This window comes from Stegostoma tigrinum, chromosome 2, assembly GCF_030684315.1.
Source record: "Stegostoma tigrinum isolate sSteTig4 chromosome 2, sSteTig4.hap1, whole genome shotgun sequence".
NCBI classification, from domain to species: domain Eukaryota; kingdom Metazoa; phylum Chordata; class Chondrichthyes; order Orectolobiformes; family Stegostomatidae; genus Stegostoma; species Stegostoma tigrinum.
In genome coordinates, this window is record NC_081355.1 from 101,816,185 (window position 1) to 101,837,817 (window position 21,633).

Below are 21,633 nucleotides of genomic sequence, written 5' to 3' on the forward strand. Positions count from 1 at the left end.
GGTGTAAGTTAGCAAGAGATATTTCCAAAATAACTGATATGCACTTCTAATGCACAAAAAGCCAACACCCTAAAAATATCTTTTAGATCAGTGAGGTCACAGCAAATAACGAGGCAGTCACTACATTTACTTTTTAAAATGCATTTCAGATTCCAATTTTACCAGGGTTTAAATTTAATACATGACACCCGTTGCATTTTTTATAGTAGCTGCTGCACATGTGCAATATTATGATAGAGATTTCAGATTCATTTCCAAGTAATTTATTGCCTCAATGACTTCAAGTCTTCCTAGTTCCTAGTTAGTTATGTTCACTTTGTTGACAGATCTGAAATTGTTTTTGCCTTTCCAGCCTCTGTCTTTCTCACATCTACATGCAGCCTCTGTCTCTCCCCACTCTTTTGTAGCTTCCTTCTTCCCCATAACACCCTGGTGACCTTCCTCTTTTTCTTATCCCCCTTGTGGCTTCCACAACCCCTTGTGGTCTTTCTCACCCTTCCATTGCTGTCTCTCACTAGCCTCCCCCTTTACCCCAACTCCTTTGTATCCCAAACTGTACCCAGCAAATTGATGGGTGTTTAAAATCTCCAGGTCCTTTAACTGGTTCCAGGGTGTCAGCTCTCCCACTCTTGGATATCTCGTGTCTCTGGCCTTAGGCCCCTGCTCTTGGTCCTCACCCCATTCTATTTCAGATGTCCCACTCTCAGCCGCCGAACACATCCACCATCACCTCATCACCTTGATTAATGCTACCCCAGTCACGGGCTGCTTCTCTTCCACATTTGATGCTGATAGGTTTGTTAGTGAGTTTTTTTTTAGTGATTCTTCTTAGTGATTTTTTCTTCCATTGGTCACTCCTGTGAGTGAATTGTGCCAGGTGATTTGGCAATTTTTGGTGGGAGAGGGTGGAATAGGCTGCTACCCTCATGTATCATAGGCATTGAGGTCCCAGGTTTCAACTTCCCATGGAACACTGACAATCCTTGGTCAGTTGATGTGGGGGCGGGGAAGGCATGACCACACAAGTAGAGAACACAAACAACTCAAACTGTGATTGCAATCAAGATAATAAAATGTGAGGCTGGATGAACACAGCAGGCCAAGCAGCATCTCAGGAGCACAAAAGCTGACGTTTCGGGCCTAGACCCTTCATCAGAGAGGGGGATGGGGAGAGGGAACTGGAATAAATAGGGAGAGAGGGGGAGGCGGACCGAAGATGGAGAGAAAAGAAGATAGGTGGAGAGGAGAGTATAGGTGGGGAGGTAGGTTGTGTGGTGCAGTGGGGGGAGGGGATGAACTGGGCTGGTTTAGGGATGCAGTAGGGGAAGGGGAGATTTTGAAACTGGTGAAGTCCACATTGATACCATATGGCTGCAGGGTTCCCAGGCGGAATATGAGTTGCTGTTCCTGCAACCTTCGGGTGGCATCATTGTGGCAGTGCAGGAGGCCCATGATGGACATGTCATCAAGAGAATGGGAGGGGGAGTGGAAATGGTTTGCGACTGGGAGGTGCAGTTGTTTGTTGCGAACTGAGCGGAGGTGTTCTGCAAAGCGGTCGCCAAGCCTCCGCTTGGTTTCCCCAATGTAGAGGAAGCCGCACCGGGTACAGTGGATGCAGTATACCACATTGGCAGATGTGCAGGTGAACCTCTGCTTAATGTGGAATGTCATCTTGGGGCCTAGGATGGGGGTGAGGGAGGAGGTGTGGGGACAAGTGTAGCATTTCCTGTGGTTGCAGGGGAAGGTGCCGGGTGTGGTGGGGTTGGAGGGCAGTGTGGAACGAACAAGGGAGTCACGGAGAGAGTGATCTCTCCGGAAAGCAGACAGGGGAGGGGATGGAAAAATGTCTTGGGTGGTGGGGTCGGATTGTAAATGGCGGAAGTGTCGGAGGATAATGCGTTGTATCCGGAGGTTGGTAGGGTGGTGTGTGAGAACGAGGGGGATCCTCTTGGGGCGGTTGTGGTGGGGGCGGGGTGTGAGGGATGTGTCGCGGGAAATGCGGGAGACGCGGTCAAGGGCGTTCTCGATCACCGTGGGGGGAAAGTTGCGGTCCTTAAAGAACTTGGACATCTGGGATGTGCGGGAGTGGAATGTCTTATCGTGGGAGCAGATGCGGCGGAGGCGGAGGAATTGGGAATAGGGGATGGAATTTTTGCAGGAGGGTGGGTGGGAAGAGGTGTATTCTAGGTAGCTGTGGGAGTCGGTGGGCTTGAAATGGACATCAGTTACAAGCTGGTTGCCTGAGATGGAGACTGAGAGGTCCAGGAAGGTGAGGGATGTGCTGGAGATGGCCCAGGTGAACTGAAGGTTGGGGTGGAAGGGGTTGAAGGTTGGGGTGGAAGGTGTTCACTTCATCCACTTCACCAACACCTTCCACCCCAACCTTCAGTTCACCTGGGCCATCTCCAGCACATCCCTCACCTTCCTGGACCTCTCAGTCTCCATCTCAGGCAACCAGCTTGTAACTGATGTCCATTTCAAGCCCACCGACTCCCACAGCTACCTAGAATACACCTCCTCCCACCCACCCTCCTGCAAAAATTCCATCCCCTATTCCCAATTCCTCCGCCTCCGCCGCATCTGCTCCCACGATAAGACATTCCACTCCCGCACATCCCAGATGTCCAAGTTCTTTAAGGACCGCAACTTTCCCCCCACGGTGATCGAGAACGCCCTTGACCGCGTCTCCCGCATTTCCCGCGACACATCCCTCACACCCCGCCCCCACCACAACCGCCCCAAGAGGATCCCCCTCGTTCTCACACACCACCCTACCAACCTCCGGATACAACGCATTATCCTCCGACACTTCCGCCATTTACAATCCGACCCCACCACCCAAGACATTTTTCCATCCCCTCCCCTGTCTGCTTTCCGGAGAGACCACTCTCTCCGTGACTCCCTTGTTCGCTCCACACTGCCCTCCAACCCCACCACACCCGGCACCTTCCCCTGCAACCGCAGGAAATGCTACACTTGTCCCCACACCTCCTCCCTCACCCCCATCCTAGGCCCCAAGATGACATTCCACATTAAGCAGAGGTTCACCTGCACATCTGCCAATGTGGTATACTGCATCCACTGTACCCGGTGCGGCTTCCTCTACATTGGGGAAACCAAGCGGAGGCTTGGCGACCGCTTTGCAGAACACCTCCGCTCAGTTCGCAACAAACAACTGCACCTCCCAGTCGCAAACCATTTCCACTCCCCCTCCCATTCTCTTGATGACATGTCCATCATGGGCCTCCTGCACTGCCACAATGATGCCACCCGAAGGTTGCAGGAACAGCAACTCATATTCCGCCTGGGAACCCTGCAGCCATATGGTATCAATGTGGACTTCACCAGTTTCAAAATCTCCCCTTCCCCTACTGCATCCCTAAACCAGCCCAGTTCATCCCCTCCCCCCACTGCACCACACAACCAGCCCAGCTCTTCCCCCCCACCCACTGCATCCCAAAACCAGTCCAACCTGTCTCTGCCTCCCTAACCGGTTCTTCCTCTCATCCATCCCTTCCTCCCACCCCAAGCCGCACCCCCAGCTACCTACTAACCTCATCCCACCTCCTTGACCTGTCCGTCTTCCCTGGACTGACCTATCCCCTCCCTACCTCCCCACCTACACCCTCTCCACCTATCTTCTTTACCCTCCATCTTCGGTCCGCCTCCCCCTCTCTCCCTATTTATTCCAGTTCCCTCCCCCCATCCCCCTCTCTGATGAAGGGTCTAGGCCCGAAACGTCAGCTTTTGTGCTCCTGAGATGCTGCTTGGCCTGCTGTGTTCATCCAGCCTCACATTTTATTATCTTGGAATCTCCAGCATCTGCAGTTCCCATTATCTGTGATTGCAATCAGTCAGGTTAGCCCATCAACCCCATTGTCTCAGCTGCAGCCACGGAATGGATTGCTAGACTCAACATCAAACTATATCTGCTTCCCCAGCCATTAAAAAAAATATATGTATGCAGCAATTCAAAAACACAAGCAAGCGTTCACATTCTGCAGAGGACAGCTGAGGGAACAGATTGTTTAACAGGTTTTGGATAACAATCCATCACATACAAGAGCATTCCAGGAGGGACAGTTAATTGTGCCTGAAGGGCTTAATCAAGCTTGAAGTCAAAAGTAACCTTATAGTTTCAAAGAATGACCTGACGAAGCAATCAGGTCTGTATGCCAGCACCCAGATGGGAAAAGGGTATAATTTTCTTTAAATTGAAAATTTTTTGAAGGGTTAAGAAATAAAGTTACATGGGATCCTAAAACGCACTGCACAAGAAAGAGAGAAGGTCAATTTGATTGGCTTGACAGTTGATGTATTATGCCTCAGTACTGTTTTAGACCAAAAGTTTACCACATATGTGATTTGTACATCATAGGTAAGTATCAAAAATCACACAAACTTGTTTTGAATTTTATGATAATAAAATATATAAAGATTGGAAAGCCTTTCAGCACATCCTGCAATTGATAGCACTCTCCAAAACAAATCCGAACTGTTTCTTGAATAATCCCATGGTTTTCGCTTTAGTTGATGTATCCAAAAATCCCTTCTAGGTGCTCATTACTCCAAGAGTCACCAACTCTTCTGGAGTGACAGAGTTTATCTAACAAAGCATTTCTCCCTGGAGCTCTGCTTCCAGCAGCCCATGAAATTCAATGCCTTAAATTTTGTGCTGCACAGAATCACTGCGCATTCCATCCCACCCACACCTTGACTCGTACAAAAGTGCACAGCCGATAGCAAAAAATACAGGGGATTTTACCAGAAGGTATATGAAAGAACATCTGTAAAAGTCAAGTGAACAAACATCATAGGAATAAATTATCATGTAATCAAGCATCTTACGGCTCAGTGCTGTGTCGTCAGAAGGCCATGTAATCAAACTTATATCAATCCTTCACCATTAACTAGTCCAGTAAAGGGCTTCCTGTTAGCTGTGCTAAATGTTTATTTTGTTAACTTCAAAATACATCTCCTCTCTCAAATTAATATTCTATTCTAGATTTGCCATGCCATTTGCTGTTTGCTCACTCTGTCCAATGATTTTTCAAAATTTTAAAAGGACCGAAGTATTTTGGGGGTTCTATACTTTATCTGTTTCTATGTATTGTGGACGTCCCTACACTCTAAGGGCTGATGCAATTCAAGAAGGCAGCAGCCCATCATCTGCTCAAGGGCAATTAGGAATGGTCAACGAACACGGATGTTGTAATTAATGCATACATCTTGGGAGTGAATAAAAGTAATAATCCATTATTATTTGTTTAGTTACAGCGGATGAGCTACAGTTCAGCACCTGTCCAACCTCCGTGCTTTCCGACTGAGCTCAGGAGTGGGTGGCAAGATGTGGCCTGGGCACCATCCTCATTTTACATGTTATGCCACCAAAAACATGCCTGGCAGTGGCATTTCATATCCAGCCCTTGACCAGGAGACCAAAACAACATGCAAAAACAAAAAAATACAATCACCAAAAGGGTGTTGCAAAAAGTGCCTTGATGTTTACAATAAATAACATAGTTGAAAACAATGGCTTAAACTGCCTTTTGAACTGGGCTGAGATAAAGACAATGCATTCTATTGATTTATTCTGTCTGATACTCACAAAGCAAAGATTTACTGCCATCATTACAAAGGCATCATCCCTCGAAAATCCAAGAAAATTTGTAAGAAAGTTATACTTGAAATGACTGTCGTAAATCTTTGTCAATGTCACAATTCAGTATAAAGCTGGGAAGACTGATGGTTTATTGCTTTGGTAAATAATGGACAATGTAGAAAATCATCATAAGGCACGAGGAAGCAATTGTGTGCAAGAAATGAGGATCCTATAATATCTACAGCAAAGATGCACCCCAATTTAACTATGCTTATTTGGGCCTCTGTCCTGACCCAACTAGGGTTTGCGAAGGTTCCATTATTTAATTATGATTTACCCTCATAACGGAGTTTGTTGAGCATGTGTGGGAGTTGGGAGGAAAAGGATTTAAAATTGCACAGGTTAATCAATGGGTACTATTAAAGGGATAGTTGGTTGTGAAAATTTTAATTCAATATTTTGAAGTGACTGAGTGGATAGGTATGGGGAGATCAGAGTCTGTGGATCACATAGATTTTCAGAAATCATTCAATGGGTATCTCACAAGAGACTTGTTCGAAATTTGAAAGTGTTACAAAATTCAGCAATCTAGACAGAAAATTGGTGAATGGATAAGAAATAAGGAATTAGGGTGGATAGCTGTTGTTCTGATTGGAGAAGGTTTGGTATATTGCAGGGAATTTTTTTTTTGCCAGATCTGTGTTTACAGATTTTGGCACAATTGCTAGGGGAAAGCAGAATTTGCAACAATTAAAAGATCTCCGTAAGAGACTCTGGGTTAGCAAAATAGATAAACGCACATAATTTGGAAATCAACGTGGGTAAGTGCAAGGGACCACAATCTTCTTCAAGAGGTGATGGATTTTCCTTTCAAAAAACATAACACCAATTTTAAAAAGCCTAGGATTTGCAGTGGTCTTGACTTGCAGTGGAGTTCGAAGCTGTTCTTGTCCCTTGATACGCTGGCCTTTGAATTTATGCTGCACCTCTTGTAGGCCATGGACATAAGGACTGTCAACACTGGGATAAGTCTGCTGTCATGTTTCTTTGCAGATGACAAATAAGAGCTTAATATTGGTTCCACTCCTTAGTGGCGTCCACGTGAGCTTCCAAAGGCTCTCCAGCCAGGGGTCCAGTGTTCTCCACAGAAGGATGGGACAGACGGGTTGAGGGAGGATCCACCATTGTAATCGTAGCTTGAGAGTTGATAATACTCGAGGAATTTTGACCCCCAAAAGCTCTTGCTAAATCACACCATTTACTTTGAATTGAGGCTGACAAATGTTGTCCCAATTTAGCGAGAACAGTTCGCAGTTCCACGTCACAACCTTTTGTGATTGCGCACTAAAACAATGTTAACATTTCCTACCTGGAGACAAAACCCATGAGTTTAAGCTTTTCTGCGGCGTTGTTTGGTAGCGGATTCAGAAGATCACGGATCCGAACTCTGCCAGCGACGCCAATCCCAACAACAACCACGCCCAACATTTCAGTACACTGCAAATAAACAGAAAAATGTAATCAGTGGAGTTAGATTATATGCGGCCTCTCTTTACATCAAATGTTTTGTTATCAATGTAAAACCTGTGATATGATCATTTAATCCATCAGCTGTTTAGCAGCTAGAAATATGTGCAAATTAGATTAACCAGCACTTAGAATTAGGTTAAGTACAATTGTGTATCAAATGTTATATATAAATAGAGTTAGCCATCCTTTATTTCTTCCTTAATTTGGATTGAGGAGTCATGCAAAATGCCTTAGTTGAAAAGAGAAACACTATGTCAACTGGTACTTGTACCTAAATCACTATTGCAGTTGTGCAATTTCCCCCAACCTCGTATTCTTCAATCCGACAGAAATAATAATATGTGGCTGCTGACAGCCAAAATCCTGCTCTTGTTACAGATTTCCCTGAACCCCTCTCGTGTCAGATGCAGTGTGCATCTGTGCAGCATAGCCAAATGCAGTGGCTTCAGACCTTCAATTGGCCGGCAGCTCCTGCCAGAAAGAGCTCTGTCCTTTAAAAATACGATTTCAGATGGAGGCTTCTAAGTGTCCAACAGCAGAAGATATGGTGGGTCATCTTCGTAAGAGTCAACTTGGGCATCACACTGTATTCTGCAGGCAGTTCCCACAGCATGTAACAAAACCAGGAATGTTTATCCAGTAAATGTTAGGCAATGATGCTGTGCAAAGCTGAGGCTGAGGAGGATTCAGGGCGTAGTTACACATGAAAGCCATGTTGTAGACAATGTTTGATCATTTTCCAAAACATTTTAACATAGGCAAGTAACACTTAAGTGGTATGTATTGCAAAGATTTATTTTGGAGGTCGTTGTGCCTTTTTGATCTAATTTGCATTTGATCGATTCAAAATAAATGGAATACCAACGTATCTAAACATGTCTATTAAAATGTGGGATATTTAAATTGATACAATGGAGGCTTAGGGGCTACATATAAATTAATGGAAATAGAGTGTTAAAGTTTATATATGTTTCAAATGATCTGGTGCGGGTTATGCTACCTGCAGTGGGTGAATGGGGGCAAAGCCTGTTCCAGGGTCACAGATGGGGGGGTGGGAGGTGAGAACATCTGCTCTTGAACTGGTAAAGAGTGAGGCCTGCACTGGGAGTAAGGGGTGAAGCCTGCACTAAGAGCCAACCTCCTCCTTATCTAGGAGTCATTGGAAGGTTGGGAAACGGTTGAAATGTTGCAAAAGAAATGGCAGATGGAGGGAGACGACTAGAAAAAAGTAAAATAGATTAATTTTATTCGACTGTGTGAGTTATTTCATTTTACACCTGGCAGCAGTTTTCTGTCACTCGAGAATGATGTCAGTTTTCCGCCTGCTCTTTGAGTCACCTAGAGGTGGCATCCATAAAGAAACTGTCTGATATCACTAACTTTGGATACACATAGCCAAGCACAGGAAATGATTGACTTGATCTCCCTAATCTGGTCATGTTTGTATAATTAACAAGTGCACACAATTAGGTCAAAACTGCTGAGAGTAACATTTAGCTTTTTTTAAGGTCTAAAGTCTTTTCTCATTTATTACTGACTGGCGATAAAAGTCTGGAAGAAATTCAGTCACAGAACTGGCACAAAAAGAGGCCATTTGGCAGATCACACCTGCTCCAGCTTATTAAATGAGTATCATTACCTTGTGCCAATCTCTCATTCCCTTCTGTATTATTTCATTCCAATGCTCTCTTGAATGTTACAGCTGAACCACCACTTTTCCATGCATTGCATTCCACACACTAATTATTTGCTGCGTGAAAAACTTTTTTCTCTCATCATCATTGCTTTGTTTGCACATCACTTTAAATTTATACCCTTTTGCTTTTGTTCCTTTTACAAGCAGGAAGGGCTTCCCTCTATCTAGTCCATTCATGATAGAGTTTACACTATCAAATCTCCTCTTAATTTTCTTCTTCCCAAGGAAAACAGTCCCAACTTCTTCAATCTATCTTCAAAATTAAAGTTTCTCATTCCTGAAACTATTCTTGTAATTCATTTCTGAACTCCAATACATTCATAACTCTGAATTTACGACGATATTTTAAAAGGAACTCAGGAGGAGTGTTGAATGTCACGTAAATGCTAACATGTACTGATTGGGTTGAATGGCTTTTTTCTGCGCAGTATGTCATATAATTTTGAGACATAAGAAAGAATGAAAAAGCATTTGATGCCAAAAGTATGGTATATTGCAGGGAATTTCTTTTGCCAGATCTGTGTTTACAGATATTTGGCACAATTGCCAGGGAAAAGCAGAATTCGCAACAATTAAAAGATCTCAGTAAGAGATTCTGGGTTAGCAAAATAGATAAACGTACATAATTTGGAAATCAACGTGGGTAAGTGTGAGGGACCACAACCTTCTTCAAGAGGAGATGGATTATCCTTTCAAAAACATAACACCAATTTTAAAAAAGCCTTCAAAAGTATTATTTTGTGTTAGTTTACTTGATTGCTCCTAGCTGCTTAAACTGCCTGGGATTACTACATATGGTAGCAAGGCAATTAAAACACAGGCAAGGAATGTGACTGTACAGTTCTTTGGAATTCTGCAACATAGTCAGCAGTGTACAGTTTCAGATTATGGAACTAAAGGGGTACCACTTCCAATTTTGTGTTACATTAAACCCCCATTTCCCACACAATTAAAATTGAAAAAGTATTGACGGATGAAATATGAGCAATTACAGTCTATGGGAAGTGTTTTGATGGTGAAACTTACCATCAACTGACAAGATAGCAGGTAATGGGTAGCAATAAAAGTCTTCCGGTCAAATAAAGAGGGTCTTCATTGTGACCAATTTTTACACTCAACATCATTTCCTTTCACATTAGAGCACAAAGGTGGCAGAGATTTTTTTTTAAGTTTACATTTCACTCAAACATAATTCACATTATATTGGTTTTACTTTATTCATGTGTTCACTGTTACTGTTTGTTGAGAATAGCTTAGTCAGACAGAAAGAAATATACTGGCATACCTTTTCAGTTACAGGACATTTCAGTACAGTTTCTCTGTGGAAGAACTGTTGTGCTTTTTGTTAACCCCCTATTGAATGTTCCTTTCAGTGTTGTGTTTACCACCCTGTGTGACGTGCCCAAATTGAGCAGACTGACCTGGCCCTCCTAACCATACACTGCTAAGAAGATTGTTTGAAAGCAATACCTGCGAGGTAAACTCAAAACTCAACATCACCCCACCTCTGCCCATCACCCATCATCTTCAGCCTTGCACCATTCCCACAACACCTAGTTATTCCCTTTTCCACTCCTCCGTGTCCTTGGCCCTAGTTCACAATGCCTCCTACCCCCTCCTACACCCCCACCCCCACCCCCACCAAGCGACTTGCATAACTGAAAAAGTTAAACAAACAGGGTGCTGTTTTATTATTCAGTTTGTCTGTCTCTAACCTTTCCGCACAAATTTCCTTTGTTCTGGTTTCACGCATCCCTTGCTCAAAGCCTGTTATATTTCTAACTTTTCCCAGCTCTGATGGAAGGTCACGAACTCTGTTTCTCTGTCTATACAGCCACCATCTAACCTGCTGAGCTTTTTGCAGCATTTCTTGTACTTTCATTATTGAATTAATTTTATTCAATAAAGAGCAAAATACTGCAGAGGCAGAAAATCTGAACCAAGCACAGAATGCTGAAGAAACTGCAGGTCTGGCAGCAACTGTGGGAGAAAAACATTCAAGTCAAGACTCTTCTTCAGAACTCATAGGTTTGGGAGAGGAGTTCCTTTTTATACTTTTCACAGATGCAGTTTTTGTTATTAATAGGGTTGTGTTGTCTCAGATTTGACAGTCAGACAGTTGAAATCCCAAGGCAGCATGCAGACCATAAGCCCAAATTTGGAGTTCCCAACTGTACAACAATGGCCCTGAATTGACAGAGACAAAAGGTATGGTACAAGACGCCCATTGAGACCCCTTTGAAGTCCCAATGCATTGACTGAGTGGGAATTTCCTTGGAATTTTGAACTTCTGAAGGACAATTTTCTTGATCCCCAGATATGTGGGAATGGTCCCGACTGTCAGTTTGAATTGGAATCTTTGGAAATGTCAGATGAAAAAGTCCTGGTTTAATTCCTGGGTAATTGCATAACTGAACCAACTGCTAGTCCTCCCACCAACAACCCCCTACACATCCCGAGTCTCAACGTGACTAACCTCAACCACCCAACCTGACTAGACCCTATGATCTAACTCTATACAACCTGCACACTATCCAGCTGCCCTTAGCCATTTACCTCAGCCACTCTGTCTACATATTCTCCTATTCACTCTTACACTTACCCAGACTTGTTCACTAATACAATGAAAAGTTGTTCAAAAGTCCCAAATTTTACACTATCTTGGTGACACCTACCAGAATATGACAACCAGCGTATTGTTAATCAACAATCTGGCTCTGCAAGGAAATTCAATTAAGGTAATGCTGTGCATTTCTGAAGGAGCTATTGGAATGCTTAGCCAGGAATGTGAAGCTCGGTGGTAGTGGAAAAATGTAGGAGCAGAGCAACATTATGATGCTGATTATCACTCCTCTGAAGATTCAAGTCCTTTGGGCAGATAGTCTGGTGTCAGAAATCACATTTTCATCCCTGATGAGTCTAAAACTTATCCACTTAACTTCAGATGGCTTCTGTACTGGGGATCCTAGGATAGGGGCTATAATGAACCTTCTCAGAAATTCAAGAATCTAGCAATAAAGAGAATCAACAGAGCATTTCATTTTTCAATAGTCACTGTAATGTGTTCTGTAGTTACAATGACCAGCAGAACAGTCAGCCACTTTGACAGCTGCTGTGGTGAGGTAAGTGTAGGATTAAGGTGCCAGTTGGTTAGGGAGTCAGGATGCCAGGGTATGGCAGGCCTGGGAGGTAGAATGTTGGGTGTGTTGGGTCCAGCAGCAGATATATCAGGTATTGGAACCTTCTGCATTCTCCAACTTAAACAGATTCTCTCAGAGCGTTTCAGACAGAAGAGAACTTCCCATCAGAAAATTCAATTTCCTTCGCAATTCCCAAACAGTCAGCAATATCTGGGATTCTGCAAAGTGCCAATGTGCAACTCCTGTTTACACTATTCTAATGATGCTCTGCTCTCAGAGTCTCTGGGCTATTTTACTTTTGGACACTGATCTGTCCTCCAGAACAATAATTACTGTCTTGCTGTATCAGTGTAAATGCTTCCATGCAACAGGTTGATTACGTCAGTTGTCTTGCTCCAAGAACCTCCACAAACCATCTGTGGATGTGTACATCACAGAACTAGTATGAACTGTTTTGCTTAACATGATTCAATTCAAACAAATCTACTGAAACAACTGAGTAGGCAGTCATTTCTACTGTAATACCCATAATTATCAAAAAGTTTAAACTAGTTTAAACCCGGAAGAGGGCAGCAGAGTGCTAATGTTGATTGGCTGACATGGGAAAGACCTGCATCAGTGCAGTCACTGCTTCCAGAAGGTGGTTTGCGGATGGGCTGTTGTCAATGGACGTACTGTTTTGTAGAACGCCTGCACTCTATGTGACAAATAACACCATCTTCTGGTGTGAACTTTTAGAATTCCCCTCCCCCTCCCCGGGTGACATGATCATCCTGGCCTCCTCCAGTGTCACAACGACACTAAGCACAAACTGGAGGAGCAACACCTCATATTCTGACTCAGGAGTCTGCAGCCTGATGGCCTAAACGTGAATTTTACCAGTTTCAAAATCTGCCCACCCTTGGCCTCATCCCATGACCAACCCTCCCTCTCATCCCCACCTCCATGACCTGACACAACCTGTCCACCTTCTCTTCCACCTAAACACCCCTCCCACCTCAGTGACCAATCCCCACCACTCCCTACCTGCCCTTACCTATCACCTTTCTATGTACCTTCCCCAGCCACCCCTCCTCTCTATTTCTGAGCTTCCTTCCCCCTCCCCATTTTTGAAGAAGGGTCCTGACCTGAAACATCAACTGCAGTTCCCATTATCACATCAACTTTCCTGCTTGTCTGATGCTTCTTGGCCTGCTGCGTTCCTTCAGCTCCACCCTGTGTTATCTCTGACTCCAGCATCTGCAGTTCTTGCTATCTCCTGTTTCAGACACAGGTTTTGTTATTAGCATTTGAAACAATAGAAGCCCATGTATGCCCCCTACTGCCTTTTCCTCCAGGAACAGTCCACATTTAATTTGTTTTTAAACAAATTTCTCGAAGATAAGCACATTTAAATATGTCCAACAAATAGCAGGCATTGATACACGCCCAGCCCTGTTCAGATCCTTCCATCTGAGCAGACCTATACTCCTCCAGTTAGAGTCCACATGAATTTAAGTACCTTATTAAAAGATATCAAAAAGCATAAGCCTTTTGGCTGATGTTCAAGCTTGTTATAAACTGCATGGAACTAACAAAGAAGATGGTCTCCAAGCATGGCGCCAAGGATTCATCAGATACTGACACATCACTTAAATTACAAAGCGGTCCATTTAGGAAAAAGGTAATAAAATGCGAGGCTGGATGAACACAGCAGGCCAAGCAGCATCACAGGAGCACAAAAGCTGACGTTTCGGGCCTAGACCCTTCATCAGAGAGGGGGATGGGGTGAGGGTTCTGGAATAAATAGGGAGAGAGGGGGAGGCGGACCGAAGATGGAGAGAAAAGAAGATAGGTGGAGAGACTATAGGTGGGGAGGTAGGGAGGGAATAGGTCAGTCCAGGAAAGACGGACAGGTCAAGGAGGTGGGATGAGGTTAGTAGGTAGGAGATGGGGGTGCGGCTTGGGGTGGGAGGAAGGGATGGGTGACAGGAAGAACAGGTTAGGGAGGCAGAGACAGGTTGGACTGGTTTTGGGATGCAGTGGGTGGAGGGGAAGAGCTGGGCTGGTTGTGTGGTGCAGTGGGGGGAGGGGACGAACTGGGCTGGTTTAGGGATGCGGTGGGGGAAGGGGAGATTTTGAAGCTGGTGAAGTCCACATTGATACCATTAGGCTGCAGGGTTCCCAAGCGGAATATGAGTTGCTGTTCCTGCAACCTTCCGGTGGCATCACTGTGGCACTGCAGGAGGCCCATGATGGACATGTCATCTAAAGAATGGGAGGGGGAGTGGAAATGGTTTGCGACTGGGAGGTGCAGTTGTTTGTTGCGAACCGAGCGGAGGTGTTCTGCAAAGCAATCCCCAAGCCTCCGCTTGGTTTTCCCAATGTAGAGGAAGCCACACCGGGTACAGTGGATGCAGTATACCACATTAAGCAGAGGTTCACCTGCACGTCTGCCAATGTGGAATGTCATCTTGGGGCCTGGGATAGGGGTGAGGGAGGAGGTGTGGGGGCAAGTGTAGCATTTCCTGCGGTTGCAGGGGAAGATGCCGGGTGTGGTGGGGTTGGAGGGCAGTGTGGAGCGAACAAGGGAGTCACGGAGAGAGTGGTCTCTCTGGAAAGCAGACAGGGGTGGGGATGGAAAAATGTCTTGGGTGGTGGGGTCGGATTGTAGATGGCGGAAGTGTCGGAGGATGATGCGTTGTATCCGGAGGTTGGTGGGGTGGTGTGTGAGAACGAGGGGGATCCTCTTTGGGCGGTTGTGGCGGGGGCGGGGTGTGAGGGATGTGTTGCGGGAAATACGGGAGACGCGGTCAAGGGCGTTCTCGATCACTGTGGGGGAAAAGCTGCGGTCCTTGAAGAACTTGGACATCTGGGATGTGCGGGAGTGGAATGTCTTATCGTGGGAGCAGATGCGGCGGAGGCGGAGGAATTGGGAGTAGGGGATGGAATTTTTGCAGGGGGGTGGGTGGGAGGACGTATATTCTAGGTAGCTGTGGGAGTCGGTGGGCTTGAAATGGACATCAGTTACAAGCTGGTTGCCTGAGATGGAGACTGAGAGATCCAGGAAGGTGAGGGATGTGCTGGAGATGGCCCAGGTGAACCGAAGGTTGGGGTGGAAGCTGTTGGTGAAGTGGATGAACTGTTCGAGCTCCTCTGGGGAGCAAGAGGCGGCGCCGATACAGTCATCAATGTAACGGAGGAAGAGGTGGGGTCTGGGGCCTGTGTAGGTGCGGAAGAGGGACTGTTCCACGTAACCTACAAAGAGGCAGGCATAGCTGGGGCCCATGCGGGTGCCCATGGCCACCCCCTTAGTCTGTAGGAAGTGGGAGGAGTCAAAAGAGAAGTTGTTGAGGGTGAGGACGAGTTTGGCTAGGCGGATGAGGGTGTCGGTGGAGGGGGACCGGTCGGGCCTGCGGGACAGGAAGAAGCGGAGGGCCTTGAGGCCATCTGCATGCGGAATGCAGGTGTATAGGGACTGGACATCCATGGTGAAGAGGTGGTGTTGGGGGCCAGGGAATTGGAAGTCCTGGAGGAGGTGGAGCGCATGGGTGGTGTCATGGACGTAGGTAGGGAGTTCCTGGACCAAAGGGGAGAAAATGGAGTCCAGATAGGTGGAGATGAGTTCGGTGGGGCAGGAGCAGGCTGAGACGATGGGTCAACCAGGGCTGGCAGGTTTGTGGATTTTGGGAAGGAGATAGAAACGGGCCATGCGGGGTGTCCATTTTCTCCCCTTCACCAACAGCTTCCACCCCAACCTTCAGTTCACCTGGGCCATCTCCAGCACATCCCTCACCTTCCTGGATCGCTCAGTCTCCATCTCAGGCAACCAGCTTGTAACTGATGTCCATTTCAAGCCCACCGACTCCCACAGCTACCTAGAATACACATCCTCCCACCCACCCTCCTGCAAAAATTCCATCCCCTATTCCCAATTCCTCCGCCTCCGCCGCATCTGCTCCCACGATAAGACATTCCACTCCCGCACATCCCAGATGTCCAAGTTCTTCAAGGACCGCAGCTTTCCCCCCACAGTGATCGAGAACGCCCTTGACCGCGTCTCCCGTATTTCCCGCAACACATCCCTCACACCCCGCCCCCGCCACAAACCCCTCGTTCTCTCACACCACCCCACCAACCTCCGGATACAACGCATCATCCTCCGACACTTCCGCCATCTACAATCCGACCCCACCACCCAAGACATTTTTCCATCCCCACCCTTGTCTGCTTTCCGGAGAGACCACTCTCTTCGTGACTCCCTTGTTCGCTCCACACTGCCCTCCAACCCCACCACACCCGGCACCTTCCCCTGCAACCACAGGAAATGCTACACTTGCCCCCACACCTCCTCCCTCACCCCTATCCCAGGCCCCAAGATGACATTCCACATTAAGCAGAGGTTCACCTGCACGTCTGCCAATGCGTTATACTGCATCCACTGTACCCGGTGTGGCTTCCTCTACATTGGGAAAATCAAGCGGAGGCTTGGGGACCGCTTTGCAGAACACCTCTGCTCGGTTCGCAACAAACAACTGCACCTCCCAGTCGCAAACCATTTCCACTCCCCCTCCCATTCTTTAGATGACATGTCCATCAAGGACCTCCTGCAGTGCCACAATGATGCCACCCGAAGGTTGCAGGAACAGCAACTCATATTCCGCTTGGGAACCCTGCAGCCTAATGGTATCAATGTGGACTTCACCAGCTTCAAAATCTCCCCTTCCCCCACCGCATCCCTAAACCAGCCCAGTTCGTCCCCTCCCCCCACTGCACCACACAACCAGCCCAGCTCTTCCCCTCCACCCACTGCATCCCAAAACCAGTCCAACCTATCTTTGCCTCCCTAACCTGTTCTTCCTCTCACCCATCCCTTCCCTCCACCCCAAGCCGCACCCCCATTCTCCGACCTACTAACCTCATCCCACCTCCTTGACCTGTCCGTCTTCCCTGGACTGACCTATTCCCTCCCTACCTCCCCACCTATAGTCTCTCCACCTATCTTCTTTTCTCTCCATCTTCAGCCCGCCTCCCCCTCTCTCCCTATTTATTCCAGAACCCTCACCCCATCCCCCTCTCTGATGAAGGGTCTAGGCCCGAAACATCAGCTTTTGTGCTCTTGAGATGCTGCTTGGCCTGCTGTGTTCATCCAGCCTCACATTTTATTATCTTGGATTCTCCAGCATCTGCAGTTCCCATTATCTCTCCCATTTAGGAAAAACATCTTTTTCTAAAAAAAAACATATTCCAAAAGTGCAAGGCACCTGCTACCCATGGTCTCATCATTCCCTACCTTCCCAACTGATGTCCTATCTCTGTCTAAGACCTGTGCTTCATTGCCATCCTTGACTAAACTCCATTGCTGCAACTTTCTCGGTGTGACACAGCATCATTCTCTCATTCCACTTCCAAATAGGGCCTCAGGATTAATACTGGTTCAGCCACACTGCATTTTCCACAGAAAGTATCTGTCTGCTGCGTCAGCATCTGTGTTTCTGCAGTTTACATTTTCTTTTTGACCTGACCACTTTCTTGACTAAGAATAAATTAAAAATTAATCTGAAATGATTTATATGATCATTGCTTATGAAGTGAACTAAAACTTCCTACCTAATTCTAATGCCAGTTGGAACTTTAAGTGGAGTCACAGGTTAACGCATCTCATACTCAAACTGCCCCCTACAACTCTGTGGCATTTTACTTGGAGCAACGCATTGCCGATATCTACCTGTCCTTGAGAAGCTGGAACATTGAGCAATCGGTGTCTCTGCCACTGTTAGCATCCTCCTTACATCTCTCACCTTTCTTCAGGCAACCAATGGCTTCATCACACAAGTATAAACAAAAAATTTCCATTTTCAGGTCGTCCAAGAAGGTGGCGGTAAACTGCCTTCTTGAGCTATTTCAGTCCATGTGCGATAAAGACACACCAACATTGTTGTTATAGGGAGTTCCAGAATTTTGACTCAGCAACAGTGAAGGTATTCAAGTAGCTAAAATGGCCTCTGCCAGTTAGTTTAATTCTCCATTGTGAAATTGGGAAATATCTGGATCTCTACCTTCTCATACAGCGATCCATTATTCAAAACGTGCTCGCGACAAAATCCCCACCCTCCAGACAACATACAAGCCTGACTTGGACCTCGGCCACCATATATATTCACCTCTCAGTCAGAAAATCCTTAGAATTCCTTACCTAGCAGGACTGTGGGCATAGTTAAACCATGTAAATTGTGGTTTAAGATGATAGCTAACCACATTCTCAAATGCACTTAGGGATTGGCAATAAATGCTGGCCTCACCAGTGAGGCTTACACATCATTAATGAATAATTTAAAAAGTATAGTTTTCCATGGGCCCGGGCTTAACTTTCCAACCTTTTAATGTCTTCCTGTTTAGTTCATGGTAGAAACATACCACAAAGGTCATGGATTTTCACCCTCAGTGTGCTTCTCATCATGAATAAGCAATTTAACTGCAGGTTCCTGGAATAACTTGTCTGTTTTTGAAATGCCCAAATGCCACACGAGTGTTGCACTCAGGTCTATATCTAGTACTTGCAGATGCATCAAGTTTAGTGCAGGACAGTGAAAAGATACTGAAGGGAAGTGGAGAAGCAAGATACACTGTGCAAGTGGTTTACTGCAATGTATTGCAGCTTGATAAGAAAGGTCAGCCCTCTCAGTTCCTCCCTTTAGTTATTATTAAGTATTATCCAAGCACTCGAGGAATTTAATAAATTACATTACAGGTTAATTTATTATGAATTTAGCACTAGTTAAAACTAATTTTAGTATTACAGGTACTATCAACATACTTTAATACAGGGTAGGAACTCAAAACACCTGTAATATCTGATTAATACATTTCAAGAAAAAAAAAGAACAATTAGACTGTAGATGCTCCATGTTTTGCATCAGATATCCAACAGATCAAAAAAAATCTTGTTTCCAGTCAGGCAGGAACATATAATTCAAGTTTAGCTTCCTTTATTTCATAGAACTTTATACCACTGAGGGAAGGTATTCAGCCTTTGGTGCTTCTCTCAGCTCTATGAAAAAACATAAGGCAGGAATAGGCCATTCGCTTAGATAATGTGTGACTTCATCCACATTCCCACCTTGGTCAAGCAGTTCATAAGGCCTGTCAACTTAGTCCTGTTCCCTTATCCTTTCCAATATTTATCCATTTTTATTTTTCAAACTATTATGGATTCCACTTTTACCTTTGTTTCTAGCAAGTCCAAACTGTTGTATCAACATGCACTTTTACATACATCTCAGAGTACCAGCACAACGAGCAGTGTTGTGTTAGTGGTCCAATTTTCCTTTCTCTCACATAGGTTACCAGGAATCATTCCCATTCTTATGACTTGCGATTGGTTTCTGGTCAAAGGATAGTTTGGCCATGTTATGGATGCACCAGCATTGGTTATCAGATCTTGGAATGAGACTTAAACCTAGGTCTTTTAGGTCAGAGGCAAAAAGGAGCTATCACTACACCGTACTTCCTTTAACACTGTGTAACGTCCATCAGCAAAACTTCAACACTTACTTTATCAAACGCCTTTTTACGAATCCAGATATACAAGATTCTGTGCATTTTCTTTATTGTATATCACATTACTTCCTCAAAAAAATTAAATGTCAGAAAAAATCCTTTTCCCTTAATGAATCACTGGTTCTTGGGTGTCCCACCAATTTTTGCCCATCAATCAATATGGGTAAACATATAATTTGTCAGCATAACACTCGTGTCTTTGGGAGCTTGCGCTGCACCAACATTTTCTACATTCCATTGACGAGAATGCCCGAAACACCTCGTCGATTGTACCACTAAAAAGGCAACACAGAAGACCACCTGCAAGTTCCCTATCAAGCTACTGTCGTGGAACTACATCACCATTCATTCCCTATTACCGGGTCACTGTCCTGGAATTCCATTCCTCACCGCACTATGGGTGTACTAACCTTCACACAGATTACAGCAGTTCAAGAGAACAGCTCAGCATCAGTTTCTCAGGGGCTAATAGAGATGGCTTAACCTAGAATCCCACATCTCTTGAACGCCTGCGTTTTAAAAAGAATACCACAAAGTCCTGTCTCTTTACCACAATAAACATACCCAATGCGAATTCTCACACCGACCTCCCGAGTGGCTCGAACACACTGTTACATAAATAGTTTCATTCCCCGGGACAATGCGCAGGCGTGTCCTGAACCACATGACCTCCTCCATGTATGCCATAGACCGTATTCCAGTGACATCAGAGCCCACATGCCACGGTTGTCATTATTTCTCAACTTTGCAACGACAGTAAGGTAACGAAACTGAGACTCGTCGCACCAGGCAATATCTTGTTCTATCGTTGTCCACAAAAAAAACCTTGTACATCCATCTTCCAGCTGCACGTTCAGCCCTGTGACTGGGAAAATAACGCGGCGAATAAGATGGGAGGCTCACCCATTACCTAATTGAAATTATTTTGAAACAAAACCAAAGCTGCTGGAAATGCTCAGCAGGTCTGGCGGCATCTGTGAGCGGAAAAAAAAATCAAAGTCAACGTTTCGGGTCCGGTGACACTTCCTCAGAAATTAGTCTAGGTTCACTGGCAAGGAGGAGTGACTGCATCGGTTTATTGGATGAAATGAATTCTAACATGTCACTTTGAGTTTGTTACGGACGTTGATTCGCATGTTTTAGTTTTTAAAAAACCTGTTTTAAATAAAGCGTTCAGGCCATATTTTGATACCTTTTTGGGCTTTAACCAATGTCGCGAGAGTGTCAATGATGCTATCTTGAGCCTGGCAAGATGGCGCTGCCCATGTTGGGAAGTCGCGGTTATTCAATGTGAGTAAATGTGAGCAATCTGATAGCATTTTCATTGTTGCTGCAGACTCGAGACGAAACATTAGTAGCAAAGAGACAGGATTAAATTTAAGGTCGTCGCGCCCTCTCTTCACTGCAATACTGGAACAGATAATTCCGGTTTAATCTTCAGTACATGCTGCCTATGAATGTTTCCAGCATCATAACTTTTTTCTAAATTGAATATTCGTTAGGACGCTTAGTTTTGTCAAATTGCACGTTTTCCCTTTGGTCGTTCTGTTGCAAGGAGCAGCTAAAGTCCCCGGTAATGTCTATCGTTTCTTTGTGTAGTTACTACTTTAGTTTCGGTATCCCTTCTCCCACTCAACCCTCCCCTCCCCCCATAAGAAAAGGCTGAGGCTTGCACAGCAGGTAAGGGGAGCAAGTCAAATAGTCAAGGCAGACAAGATAACGGGGTAAAATTGACAAACGAAACTGCATTTGTCTCCAAACAAGAAACCTCAGAGTTAAGGTAGACGAATTTAGGGCATGGTTGGGAATATAGTAGTGTGCCTCAAGGATTGGTGCTGGGCCTACTGCTTCTCATTTGTATAAATGGTTTGGATGTGGATATGAGGTATGGTTAATAAGTTTGCTGATGATGTTAAAATAGGTGATGCAGTGGATAGTGAAGAATGCTGAGTACAGCAGAACTATGATTGAATGGGCCAAGGAATGACATTCGGAGTTTGATTTAGATAAATGTGAGGTGTTGCATTTTGGCAAGGCAAACCAGGACAGGACTTGTATAGTTAATTGTAGGGCCCTGGGGTGTGTTGCTGAACAATGGGGCCTAGAGTTGCAGATGCATAGTTTCT

General features: G+C 45.3%; 2 protein-coding genes across 9 annotated transcripts in view; one reads left to right on the forward strand and one right to left on the reverse strand.

The window, feature by feature from the left end:
* Positions 1–20,356, reverse strand: part of blvra (biliverdin reductase A) — a 58,365-nt gene extending 38,009 nt beyond the window's left edge. Inside the window, exons 1-2 of one of the 4 annotated variants that reach the window (XM_048559919.2) lie at positions 20,294–20,356; positions 6,972–7,099 (exon numbers count right to left, since the gene is read on the reverse strand). In XM_048559919.2, the coding sequence (XP_048415876.1) occupies positions 6,972–7,099; positions 20,294–20,341 (176 nt within the window). In that variant the 5' untranslated portion in view covers positions 20,342–20,356. The other 3 variants (XM_048559910.2, XM_048559929.2, XM_059638103.1) reach the window with 3 other exon arrangements.
* The window catches only part of LOC125465929 (cytochrome c oxidase assembly factor 1 homolog), a 69,658-nt gene continuing 68,181 nt past the window's right edge, over positions 20,157–21,633 (forward strand). The window contains exon 1 of one of the 5 annotated variants that reach the window (XM_048559951.2): positions 20,157–20,268. The gene's annotated coding sequence lies outside the window, so the exon portion shown is untranslated. Of the gene's footprint in view, positions 20,269–20,693; positions 20,798–21,633 lie in introns of those variants that run through there. The other 4 variants (XM_048559960.2, XM_048559941.2, XM_048559970.2 and 1 more) reach the window with 4 other exon arrangements.